Genomic DNA, 13402 nt, shown 5'->3' with positions numbered 1-13402 from the left:
AGTCTTGCGATAAAATGATTATAGATGGCATTGTAGACAATTTTGTCATAACACTCATGCATTTTATGCGTACATTTTAGTGAAATGATTTTAAAGAATTTTTTAAAAATTTTTAAAGAATTTCAGACAGAATATAATAGAAAATAAAACAATGCCCACCGTTAAATTGAATACACATCAACGTACTCATTATCATGATGATATTGTCATCTGTCAAAATGATTATTCCGATATTAAAATTGGTGATATTGTTGAAATTTATTCCAGTGAAGAGAACTTTAGGTTTGATTTTGAATTTTAATTTTAAAAAATAACAATTGAAAACAATTTCACAAAACAATCGTTTTATTTTTTTTTTTGCTTTAACTTTTTTTTAGTCGTTTGGTATTACAAATAACCAATGTTGATAAACCGAAAGCCAATTGTCCAACCATAACAATCGAACATTCGATTGCAATGACATTTCAGCTAAGAAATTTTAGCGATGTTGTCATGAACGTTGTGGATGAAGATATTGTTGCATTAGATTCTGTAGAATTATTCTTCAAAGATCAATATCTTGCACGTAGTGACATGTGGCGATTAAAAAAACATATAACCAACACTTGTGTTTATCTGAATAAAAAGATTGAATTTAGTAATATCCGATGTCAGGTATTTGAAATGTGGCATCATGGTGTCCGTATGGCCAGTGGTTATATCAATGAAGAAACAAAAGTAGTTTTTAGATCTGCATCCAGTATGGTTTATCTATTCTTACAGATGAGTTCAGAAATGTGGGATTATGATATTAATGGTGATCTATATTTTGAGAAAGCTGTCAAAGGTTTTCTATCCGATCTTTTCAATAAATGGAAGGTGAATATAAAATTCTATCTATTATGAATTTATTTACATTTTTTTTTTGATACAGACATTCAACTGTAGTCATGATGTAACCATTGTTATGTTTTCACGAACCTTCTATCTAGCTAGTGATATCAATGAATTTCCTGAATCTATGCAGGAATGTTTACAACAAGATTATCAGAAACGATTCTATGAAGATTATTATCGTGTTGCTGTTCAAAATGAACGATTCGATGATTGGTCATCGACATTGATATATTTACGAGAATTATTCAATCTTTATGAAGAAGAAGTGATTCATTATCATGAGAAAAGAGGTCTGAAAGGTGTTAAAGCATATAATTCGACAGCATCACAAGGAAATTTTCTCGAAGTTTTAAACATGTCTCTTAATGGTAAGTTCAATAATAATGACAATTTATCGTCTGATTTTGTTTGATTTTGTAACAGTTTTTGAACGACATAATCTGGATCGTAGTTTTGATCGGACCGGTCAACTTTCCGTTGTAATATCACCCGGTGTTGGTGTATATGAAGTGGATTTAGATTTGACCAACATAACAAAACAACGAATCATTGATAATGGTATATATAATGAGATTGAGCTGTCTTCTAAAAATTCTAATAAATGATTATCCATTGTGTGCATGCAGGTATTGGTAGCGATCTGGTTTGTTTGGGCGAACAACCTCTTCATGCTGTGCCATTATTTAAGGTAATAAATTGAATGAATAAATTTAGGCGTTTTCAGTAATACAAATATACAAAATGTCTAATCTAATTTTTTTTTGATGATTATAGTTCAATTCAAGACGTGCAAACATGTCAAACGATGAATACAATATGCCTCATTGGATTAATCTTAGTTTTTACTCATCTAAACAACGATTTCCTTCGTCTAATTTTATACCACGAATTAAAATGCCAAACATTTCACCACCAGAACAGGGACAAAGTCCTGTCAAAAAATCCGCCAATCTCAATCTACCACCATTCATTAGCCATAATTCAAATTCAAAAGGTAACCAAAACAATGAATCCGGTTCAAATGGCATCGATTTAACATCATGTCAAAATATACCATTCATTGATTATGATGAATATGATAATCAAATATTTCGTACATCCGCATCGAATAAACCATCATCAATATTTTTGATTAATCAACATGGTTCTTTTCATCATCATCTTCATCAGCCTACACATTCACAAAGAATGATGATGTCTTACAATCGAAATTTAGATGATGGAAATAATTTAATGGTATTAGATGAACAACGGCCAAAACGTCGTCAATCGGTAGTGGTTCCATCACGTTCAGCATACTCAAAATTATCTTTATCACAATCACCAAAGAATAATGATATAGTCGATGGTGGTGGTGGTGGTAGTATAAATGTTTTACAGCGGCCAAAAAATAATTCATTTTCACACAATCTTTCAACATCCGTCGAGAATAAAGTGAATAATGAAGGACATTTTAAGATCAAATCAAAAGATGATATTATTGTTCATAAATTCAAAGATCAATTACATCGTACAAAAGCATTGATCAATCCATTTGATCCATCACATGTAACGATTAAATTGAATTCAAATCGTCGTCGATGGACACATGTATTTCCGCTTGGACCAACTGGAATTTTTATGCAACAACATCATTATCAAGCTATACCACAGAATCGAATAAATTCAGATGATTTTAATATCATCTATGATTCTACAGAAGTGTTATCGAAAGATAAAAATTTTAAACGTACATCGTTTGATCAAATTGATGGCTTTATGAAAAATGTGGATAAAGATTTAAAGAAAAATCTCACAAAATCTCGATCGAATGCCTTGATTGAATTGGAAAAGAAAAATGTAATGAATGAATCGGATATTCATCTGAAACAACGTAGTTTATTACTTACTGATAATAGTCTTTTGTGGGCATGGGGTGCAACAGGTGAACAAGAATGGACACCAGCCATAACAACCGGTGTTGATTGGAAATCATTAGTGATGCCCGCTTGTTTACCGATAACCACCGATTTTCTTCCGGATAAACGTACATTAGAACAAGATTATGTAACACATATTTATGATCTATTACCTGAAGAACAAGCAAATGAATTATATCAACAACGATATATGAAATCGAATGAAGATGGTGGTGGTAATAATCATAAAAAAATGAACATGTTAACCATTGATCAATTCTATAATGAATTGATCAATCAACGTTTGCAACAAGGATTTCAGATAATTTTATTGCCAAAAAATAAAATATGTTATACATTCAGTGATCGTACCGGTAATAAACATACGTTCATATTGAGTATTGGAAGAATTTATCATGAATTAGCACATAAAGAGAATCGTATATCGATTATAAATTATCATCCAAGACATCCATATAAAGCAAATAATATATGTTATTGTTATCGAATTCGTACACCGGATAATGAAACATATGGTGTTAGTTGGGTAACATTTACAAGTGAAAAATTAGAAACATATAAATGGAATTATCTAGACAATTATATCTGTCTACGTGGTGATTACACTGAATATCCATTGATTGAAAGCCTTAAATATTGGCGATTTCGTTTACTTGTTTTGCCTACACAACATTCGAAAACGAAAAAAATTATCGATCGTTATATGTCTGGTGATAATGAATTTAATTGTGATCTTTATGATGTATTTTCATTCGAAGAAAAAATTCAATTACAAAAAGGCTTCATCAAACTATTGAAAGTAATCAATGGTGTTAAATTGATAAATACGAATAAATCTATTGAATGTAAAAATTGTTCAACATCATCATCGTCATCATCATCATCATTGATTCGTCGAAATAGTTCAACATCGATTCAAACACCTAATAGTGCCAATTCTATTGGCGATAATTTTGACACTCATTTTCGTTCTTCGAATGATCCTATATCGCTTACATCGATCAATGAATCATCATCAAATCGTACAATAAAACATGAAAAATTAACATCCACATTAAATCGATCATCCGCTGATAGTGGTAGCCATGATACATGTGATTCTATTCCGGAACAAATTTCTGATAAAATCACCATCGAATCATTACCGAATGAAATCATCAACTTTATGCAACAATCAAGTAATTTGTTTACGATTAAATTTCGTAATCTACCTGAATATACGTTCATCAGTTTGGAAGCGATCGAATGGGCTGTTAAACATGTGGAAAATATACCGAATGAAACTGTAGCTGAACGAATGTTTCAGAATTTTCGAAATAAAGATCTTATTAGACATGCATCTGGTGATATGTCAGTAAATTTTAAACGTGGATTCCATCTTTATTGCCTGATGACTGATCAGAATCGACAATTTTTTGCTAAAAATGAAATTGAAAGGATATATTTTGAACGTGCCTGGATGGAAGTTGGTATCGTACAACAACATAATCCAAAAGAATTGGAAAATACTGCTACGGTAACGGCATATGAAGATGAACTTATCTCGAATCAAGCTCCAGGTTTGTGGATGAAATTTTCGAATTGTTAATTTTTTTACTAATAAATTTGTTTAGAATTTACATTCAAAAATTTTCAAGTAGAATTGGATAGCAAAACTGATCGAGTAGAATGGGTTAATGTTAAATATCATAGTCTTTATGATCCAGAACAAGCATTTGAAATGATCATGGAATGGATGGTTGCAACCGGCAATGCTATACCGGAAAAAGTTTCAACATGGAGTCGTACGAAAGGAACTAATCTACATATTGTTCCGATACCATGGGATCCGTTTGCATTACCATTTTCGAATCGTTCAGATCCACTTCGTGGTCCAGTCTATATATCATTGAATATTGATTGTCTTCTTTGTTTCAAAATATTGGAAGGTGAACGATTGTTTAATTTTCAAGAGAAAATTTTAGTCAAATTCGGTTTCATACCATTTCATGATCCGACCACCGAAAATCAACGACAATTTGTCCATGTATCCGGTAGTATATTTGTTATGATACCAAGAAAGAATACTACATCGGCACAGAAACATCTGAATAAACGTGGCAAATTTTTACAGGTTTGTATTTTTTGGATCAATTTCAGAATGATGATTAATTGAATAATTTCCTATTTTATATTGAATTCGTATCACAGAGTATCGATAGACAAGAAATGGGACATGAAGAATATATTACTAGACATTTTAGTGGAATGCAATTAAAAGGTCAGGATGCTCATATTGATGCAAAAGTAAGTCATCGGAAAAAACATCTTGCCATTCAATTAATTTGAAATTTTTACAAAATAGATTGGATTTCTTTGGTGTTGGAATTATCTAATAACGAAACGTTGGAAAACAAATGTAACTGGTGATGAGAATTCAATGCGTAAAATTATGCAAGATTTTCGTGGATTCTGTCAGAATAAAGATGATCGATTAGTAGAATTTTACAGTAGTGTTTATTATCATCATCATAATCAATCGATAGCTTCATCTCATCGTACAAACGAATGATCATAATGAGAATAAAATAAAATAATTTCGATGAATGTAATTTGTTCAAATCAACATCCAATCTACATACAACCAATCAATGGCCAATACGATTTCAGCTATAATTTTCTTTTGTTTTTAATTTCATTTATGTGTAATAATAATAATCAATTAAATAAAAAAATGTAAATTTAACAAACAGAAAAAATTAAAAGCAAAAAAAAACTGAGTATTAAGAGAAACTGCCGGCGATTTTAAAAATATGGGTAATAAAAAAAAATTCAAGTGTCTGTGTTGTAAGTATTGAGAAGAAGAATAAAGAAAGAAAACTAGATAAAATTATGTACAACGAAAAGAATGGAATCGAAGATGAAGTACGATTGTATGTCATTATATTAAATTAAATAGCAGCCCGAATTTCATTTAATTTTCTCTTTGTGTGTGTGTGTGTGTGTGTTTGTCCAGTAGAAAAAAGATCCAAAAAATTTTTTGTTTCTGTTGTTGAGATTATCTTTTGAAAAATGGTTTGATTAGATATAATTTATCACCATCAGAACTAGTATAGATTGGTGCCTTTTTATAATGTTCGATTAGATGTTCCAATGAATTGAACCTTCTTTGACCAATATGATAGATACCATCGCTAAAATGTACACGAAAATGTTTATTACGTTGTGGTGCTTTTAATGAAACAGAATAATCGCCAATCTAGAATGGAGAATGGAAGAAAAAATAGTTAATTTGTGAATGATTTTTTTTATTCTACAAAAATTTGAGATTACATTCGTTTCACTGTCACGTATGAGAAAATCACCATCTTGGCCATATTCATTTAATAATTTGTCACAATCACCACGTGAAATGCTACCATAGTACCAGATTTGATGACTAAGATCATTTTGATTCGGATTATTTAATGATCCATTAAAATTCGGTTCCACAGCCAAACGATTAAAATCATTATTCAATGAATCAATCAATTGATTGTCTTTGATGATTTTCACATAGTTTTTAGGAACCAAACCAATTTCACCTTTATCATTACGTGCTTTCCACCAATCAGGATCATTTTCAGGTCGTTCGACAATTTCTAATTTTTCATTCTTTTGAAAACTTAACTCTTCATTATTCTGTGATTGAAATGGATACAATGCAATGACCCAATCTAATGTAAAATAATTTTTCTGCGATCCATTCTGGCTTAATGAAACGATATTTTGTAGTTCATCATTTTGATATAAATTTTGTCCATTTGGATCTGCTGGATTATTATTTGTAGTTTTATTATTCAGAACATCATCTTGTTCTTGGACGTAATTTGATGGAAACCATCCGGTTTCACCATTTGGTGTACGGCCACGCCACCAACCATCTGATGATTTTTCCAGCACCGATATCTTATCGCCTTTGACTAGAGTCAATTCATCCGTTTGTTGTGCCTCGTAATTATATTTTGCTGTAACAATTTTCAATATTTCATTTATCATTAATGGTGAATGTGAATCGGATGATGTGATTGGCGGCGGCGGTGGTGATGTTGTAGCATCACCAATATTATTATTTCGATGTGAATTTGTTGGCGTTGTCGGTATTGTATTATTAATGTCAATATTAATAAACGCTTTATTCGAACATGGTGATGAAACCGGTGAATTTTTATAATCTTTTTTCTTTACACGATTTTTTATACTATCAAAAATGGATGTTTTTTCTCGTTTCACATAATTTGATGGTACAAATCCGGATTGATTTTTTGAATTCAACACTTTCCACCAGCTTTTACTATCGTCCAACAAGACGAGACGTTCATTTTTCTTCAAATCCAATTCTTGACTTCCTTGTGCTTTATAATCAAATTTAGCAATAACGGTTACTTCACCAGTTTTACCTAAATCAATTAATTAAAAGAATTAAATAAATTTCAAAGGAAAAAATATACTTACCCATATCTTGATCGATATCAATCTATAATGGATGTTCGAACGTAACAATCAACAACAACAAAAGTGTGTTGAAGAAGAAAAAAAACTCATATTACATAAACATGGATCAAATATGTTGATTATTCGTATGAGGATGATCTTGAATATTATGGTCGTGAGAGTACCATTAAATAATTTGAATGGAAATAAAGAAACACACAATCATTCAAAGATTCATTTCAATTTAATGATTGTAATGATGAACAATCAACGATCGTTTACATTTGATTAATGCAATTCGTAGCTGTATCCAAGTGTGTGGGAATAAGAGATGAATTGGAGAGGTAATCTGGATTGAAAATTACAGATAATTTATGAATGACGAAAAAAAAATGAACAAGATTTTTAAGAGTTATCTTTAATACAATCGAAACATGAACAAAATTAAATGAATCGAATCAAAATCGAATGGGATGAGCCCAAAAATTGTGGTATGTGGAAATGATGAGTGCGCGTATGTGTATATCGTTCGAGTTCGCGAAGCAAGATGAATAAAACTAGCTTTCGTTAATTGCCTGCTCAAAATTTTTTTTATTATTCGGCGGCCAATAACCGATGTTTCATGCATTTTCGATCCGATAGATGGCCTTAATAATTTATCAATCGATAGAAGATTATATTTTTTTAATCAATTTAATTCATCAACAATTTTTCCTTGTGATTTAATTGATTGATCCCAAATTATTTGCATAATCATCATTTAAAATGTGCCTTGTCGTTTCGTTTGCGGATGACATCATAATTTCAATTTTGAATCCCTCTTCCAAATGGCTTTATTTAATCCATTGTAAGAATTTAACCCTCAATTTTTTTAAATTATGTTTATTAATTATTAAAATAATTTGGAATTCGATAGAAATTTTCGTGAGAATATTGCCGATTCCAAGTATATTCTTTTATTGCCTTTGATAGGTGCATATGAACTCTGGAATAGCGATGATTCAGGATCAAAGTCTCACCTTTTTCCATACTATCTGTTGATCAATGCAAGCATTGGTTTGTTCGCATATAGATTCAATGTTTCATTTAGTTTATTTATATTATTCAATGTTGGCATTTTCATCTTTGTACATCAAACGTTGTTTAATTTATTTCCCATTGGTTTTCTTCTCTTAATTTTCAATGTTATCGCATTGAAAACATTGAGAACATTGGCAAGAAAATATTCCAAATGTTTTACATTTGCCGAATTTGCCATTGTTTTTCAATGTATTAATTATTATCTAATTTCAATTATCACATTTAATTGGCAATATTGGATTGATGGCGAATTCACGGCCTATCGAAAACTTGATAAATTTTGTTTGGTAAATATTTGAATTTCTTTATTATAAGATTTCAAAATGAATGATTCTTAATTTCATCATAGATTTGTTATTCAACATTGGCCTTTCATTGGATAGTGGCCAAATGGATTCGAATTTCTGGTTTAGATCCTATAATTTATTTGATCTCGTTTCCATTATCACTATATGGATTTCTGTATCATTTTCTTCACATTGAACCATTATATTGGTTCTTCAATTTTCTTTCATTCAATCAAACTAGGGTAACTATATATTCAGTTTGTTTTTCAGCTTTGATGAATTCATTTTTTTTAAACATAGATTTATTTACTTCTATTCTGGTCATTGGTTCTTTTGTTGACATTATTGTTTGCTTACATTCATACATTTCATACAGTTCATCGAGCCACAACAACGGCAACACGAAAAATATTTCATCTAGCCATATCATTGGTCTATATTACTGGAATTAAATATGATGTCATCTTGCTCGATTTTGCATCCAAACTTATTCTATTTATTTTTATTTTCATTGAGGTAACATGATTCATTCATATAATGGTTTTTTTCTAATTGATTTCCGATTATTATAGATTATTCGTCTAAGCAATATACCGGTGATTATTTCAATTATAAACACTATATTTGATCGATTTCGTGATGAAAAAGATTCCGGTATACTTACATTATCACACATTTATCTATTGGTTGGTTGTTCATCGCCATTATGGCTATGCAATAATCTTCACCATTCGAATCAAATATCACTTGCATCCGGAATTATGGCCATTGGTATTGGTGATACTATTGCTTCCGTTGTTGGAATTACATATGGCAATCGACGATGGCCAAAATCACGTAAAACCTATTTGGGTACATTCGGTTTTTTTCTCTCACATACATTATCATTAATTCTGTTTGATTATTATTTCAATGGTGAAAATCATTTAAACATTTTTGATTTTCAGCTAGTCATCAGAATTTTAATCTTATCCACCATTAGTTGTCTATATGAAACATTTACAAAACATGTGGATAATCTGATTCTACCTTTGATTGAATATTTATTAATAAGGATTTTATTTTGAAAAATTCAAAAGAAAATTGTTCCATTGGAAATGAAGGAAAAATCGATGTTGGATTTGCAAAATATAAGAAGCAATAAAAAAAAGATAAAGATGGTATATCGATTGATGTATCAATATTTTTAATGGAATAATAAAAAGAAAAAACATGCTAAGAATGTGTATGTGTGTGTGTGTGTGTTTGTGTTAAGTAGAACAGTCTTTTTATACAAATTTCAAGATTTTCAAGAAATATTTATGAAAAATTGACATGTTCAATGTTGGTTTTGAATAAAATGGTGAAGAATATTTTTTTTTATGTAAAATGACAAACATGATGAATGTGTGTGTGTGTGTGTGTGTGCATGTATGGTGATAATGTTGACAATTTTATATATTTTTTAATTGATTAAAAATGATTGTTAAAATTTCTTCACAATCCTTTTTATATCATTCTCATACTCACATAAATGAAACCAGAATCTTTTGTTTTGTTTATATTATATTCGAATATATGAATGAAAGACCAAATAAGATGTTATGTTTGGTTATTTCAAATTTTTAGATGATTAATGATAGAGATTCGCGATATTTGAATAAATAAGCAAAAGGAAAATTGGATAATGATGATGATAATAATAATAATGATAATAATAAAACGCGGTTGACAATGACAGAATTATTATTGTTCTGTACAAATTGAATTGTTTTTTCCCGGGAAATTTTGGTATTACTAAAAAAAAAAAAATGGACAGCACACACACAAACAGAAACCAAAAAAGGTATATGGTCTACACCGAAAAATTTTCTACGAAACAAATTCCAGATTAATGATCATTTGTACTTTTTTTTAATTTGTATTACCGTTTGCCACAAAAGCTAGTTAATTTGAATTTGGTTTATAATTCGTAAAGATGGAATGAATTAGGATAAAAATGATTGATCCAATGTTAATGTTGAAAAATGATGATTATCAGCCAACAAATGCTCAAAATTATTAATATCTTTCATAATAATATTCTGATGATGATTATGATGATGATGGTGATGATTATGATGAAGATGCGGCTGTAGATAATTATCATGATCAATACTACTACCGGTACTCAATATAAATGGATGTCCATTCTCTGTAATGCTAACTGTTGTTGGTAAATTTATTGTTGATTCAACATTGGTTGCCGTTGCCACAATGTTCAATTGTTGTTGTTGTCGTGGTGTTGTTGCTGGTGTCGTCGAAATTGTTGTCGGTAATGCTGATGGATGATGACGGTGGTGGTGGCCAAGATCTATACTGAAGTCATTCGGTAATAATGGCGATGTATTTGATAATGTTGAATCATTGTGTAGATTAGTGGTCATGATTAAACCATTCTGATGATTGAATTCTATACCCGCCGTTGTTGGTGATTCAAAACAAGATGATGTTGGGGGAACATTATTTGCCATAATCATTAAATTTGTTGCATTTGGTGGTATCGGTGTATTGAACGGAAAACTATTCGATGTAACCAATGACGATGATGTCGTCGTCGGTGTTGCCGTTACATTTGTTAATGTTGATGATGAATTATTATTATTATTATTGTTATTACTATTACGTTTTTGATGGCCAGAATCTGAATCATTTTTTTGTTTAATATGTGTACGTTTATGGCGAAGAAAATTAAAATTCCTATCCGATTGATATGTACATCCTGGATATTCACATATGTACATCTGTCTTCGTGTTGAACTGGGACGATTACGTGGTTTACCACCACCGCTATTATTTGTTGTGTTATTATTGTTATTCGTTTGGTTTGAATTATTATTCTGATTATGATGATGATTCCTATTTCGTTGACTTTTACCACTTGAACTATTATTACATTTCCCACCATGATTTGTTTGTGATGATGGTGATGGGGTAATATTTGTCGCTGCTAATAACGGTGTTGTTAATACCGTTGCTGCAGCCGCGGATTGTAATTCATTCATATTCATCATTGCCATTGTTGCTGTTGATGATGACAAAGGTTCAATTACATTGGTTATCGGTGTTGTTGGTACTAATGGTGGTGGTGGGGGTGGTGGTGCTGGTGCGTGAGCGGTTTGTTTCTGATTTCTTCTCGTTGTTTGTTTCTCATAAACTTTATTATTATTATGATGATGATGATGATGATGATGATTATCTTTTGTGGAAACAATATTTTCTTCTGTTTATTGGAACATATATAAATAAAAATCAAATTAATTAAAAAAAAATTCGTTTTTCATTTAATTTCTTATACATACTTTCCAATAGTTTACCATTTTTCACCATCAAATTATTTGATTTTAATACAGCTAAAAATTCTTGATTAATTGGTATAGTTGGATCCAATGTAATCATCGCTTCGAATGGTAAAAATTGTTGTTGTTGTTGCTGCTGCTGATGTGTAAATTGATGAAATGTTAATAAATCCTCATCATCATTGAAATTATAATTATCATCATCATCGATAAACAATGAGAATGGTTTGGATCGATTATTGAATATGAGATCAAAACCTTCATCATTCCATTTATATTTATGATATTCTTTAGAATTCAGATAGGAAACATCCAAATCCAATATGGTATGAGCCGTCCGATACCAATCATCCAATGATGACGATGATGATGATTGATTTGATGGTGGCCATAATATTGATGATGATGAATGTAAACGTTTTGTATCATTATTATTATCAATTGCTTCTAATTGTCGATATCTACGACGCCATTGTTTTATATATAATTCAGCTTCAGAGTCTAGCCATCGAACTTCAACTTTTTTATCATTATCTTTCATCATCATCGTATTATTATTATTGCTGTATTGTTTATATAGAATTATAAATGAATATATTATTATTATTTTGGAAAACAAAACGGAATAATAAATGAAATTCATACCTGAAATCGTTTGGTATTATATTAGCATTGGTGGTTGTAGTGATGGAATAGCCAATATTTTTCAATGCTTGTATCGTATTCGCAGGTATTGTAATAAATGCTGAAGACATTTTTATCTGTTTGTTTCAATGATTTTGTTTTGTTTTATTGATGACAAAATTCTACTCTAATAATATCTAAATCTATTATATTATCTGTAATTCACAACAATGAACAAATCAAACACGATGACCAGAATGTTTTTGATTGGCCAAAAATTAATTAAAAATCTTTTTTTTTTTAGATAAAATATTTCAGGAAACTGATTGTAATTTTTTTTCAATAATTTTGTCGTCGTGAAATATAATCATTAAAAAAGGAGAAATTAATTTTGCAACAAAAGCATCATTATAATTGATGATAGTAGCAATAATATAACAACAAACAGCTGTCAAACAGGTCACGTGATCTGTTTTCTTATTTTTTTTTTGTTATGACGTCGAACGTCTATTTCAACGGTCACAGCCACTGCTTTTCCCGCCCTCTAGTGTTTAGTGATTTTTATTCATTTTTTTTTTGATGTTTTAAATGTTTGATAATTAATTCAATCTTTGTTTTTTTTCAAATTTAAAATTTGGATTAAGAAATTCATTGCAAACACAAAATAATCGTTCTTTTTTTCATTTTGATGACAAATTTTAAAATCATAATCATCATCATCATCATCAAACAACAATTAAATATATCAATAATCAATCATAGATGGCGTCATTTACCGGCAAGAATATATTACATTGTGTTTCTTGAAGGCGTGTCTCTGTAATTTTCACTTTGCCCCTCTGTCTCT

At 30.1% G+C, this 13402-nt stretch overlaps 4 protein-coding genes across 7 annotated transcripts; 2 read left to right on the top strand and 2 right to left on the bottom strand.

The window, feature by feature from the left end:
• Positions 1–9: 9 nt before the first annotated feature.
• Iml1 (GATOR complex protein Iml1) lies at positions 10–5558 on the top strand. 2 transcript variants are annotated; one of them, XM_047055939.2, is made up of 9 exons: positions 10–282; positions 378–858; positions 914–1244; positions 1300–1434; positions 1503–1564; positions 1651–4354; positions 4409–4908; positions 4986–5081; positions 5140–5377. In XM_047055939.2, exons 1-9 carry the CDS (start codon positions 152–154, stop codon positions 5344–5346), a joined length of 4647 nt encoding a protein of 1548 aa, XP_046911895.2. In that variant the 5' UTR covers positions 10–151; the 3' UTR covers positions 5347–5377. The 2 variants fall into 2 exon arrangements, with proteins under 2 accessions (XP_046911895.2, XP_075588707.1); XM_075732592.1 differs by lacking the exons at positions 4986–5081; positions 5140–5377 and adding an exon at positions 5445–5558 and having other exon boundaries at positions 4409–4733.
• On the bottom strand, positions 5439–7887 carry LOC124492920 (SH2/SH3 adaptor protein dock). The gene is made up of 3 exons (XM_047055942.2): positions 7269–7887; positions 6108–7213; positions 5439–6033 (listed from the first exon to the last, which is right to left on the bottom strand). The coding sequence occupies exons 1-3, from the start codon at positions 7270–7272 to the stop codon at positions 5833–5835; spliced, it is 1311 nt and encodes a 436-aa protein (XP_046911898.1). The 5' UTR covers positions 7273–7887; the 3' UTR covers positions 5439–5832.
• A 2-nt stretch (positions 7888–7889) lies between these two features.
• On the top strand, positions 7890–9777 carry Dolk (Dolichol kinase). Its single transcript, XM_047055941.2, has 5 exons — positions 7890–8094; positions 8164–8614; positions 8677–8856; positions 8915–9130; positions 9187–9777. Exons 1-5 carry the CDS (start codon positions 8075–8077, stop codon positions 9679–9681), a joined length of 1362 nt encoding a protein of 453 aa, XP_046911897.2. The 5' UTR covers positions 7890–8074; the 3' UTR covers positions 9682–9777.
• Positions 9778–9779: 2 nt separating this feature from the next.
• LOC142597644 (uncharacterized) lies at positions 9780–13026 on the bottom strand. Of its 3 annotated transcripts, XR_012832324.1 has the most exons (4): positions 12577–12971; positions 11935–12494; positions 10522–11855; positions 9780–10465 (listed from the first exon to the last, which is right to left on the bottom strand). XR_012832324.1 is itself a non-coding variant. In XM_075732570.1 (3 exons), exons 1-3 carry the CDS (start codon positions 12684–12686, stop codon positions 10582–10584), a joined length of 1944 nt encoding a protein of 647 aa, XP_075588685.1. In that variant the 5' UTR covers positions 12687–13026; the 3' UTR covers positions 9780–10581. The 3 variants fall into 3 exon arrangements, 2 of the variants coding, with proteins under 2 accessions (XP_075588685.1, XP_075588680.1); XM_075732570.1 differs by having other exon boundaries at positions 9780–11855; positions 12577–13026; XM_075732565.1 differs by having other exon boundaries at positions 9780–11855; positions 11935–12525; positions 12584–12950.
• Positions 13027–13402: the final 376 nt, after the last annotated feature.

The sequence above is a fragment of the Dermatophagoides farinae genome, chromosome 1, assembly GCF_024713945.1.
Source record: "Dermatophagoides farinae isolate YC_2012a chromosome 1, ASM2471394v1, whole genome shotgun sequence".
NCBI lineage: Eukaryota > Metazoa > Arthropoda > Arachnida > Sarcoptiformes > Pyroglyphidae > Dermatophagoides > Dermatophagoides farinae.
The sequence above is the reverse complement of the archived record's forward strand: the minus strand, read 5'-3'. Positions and strand labels throughout refer to the sequence as shown.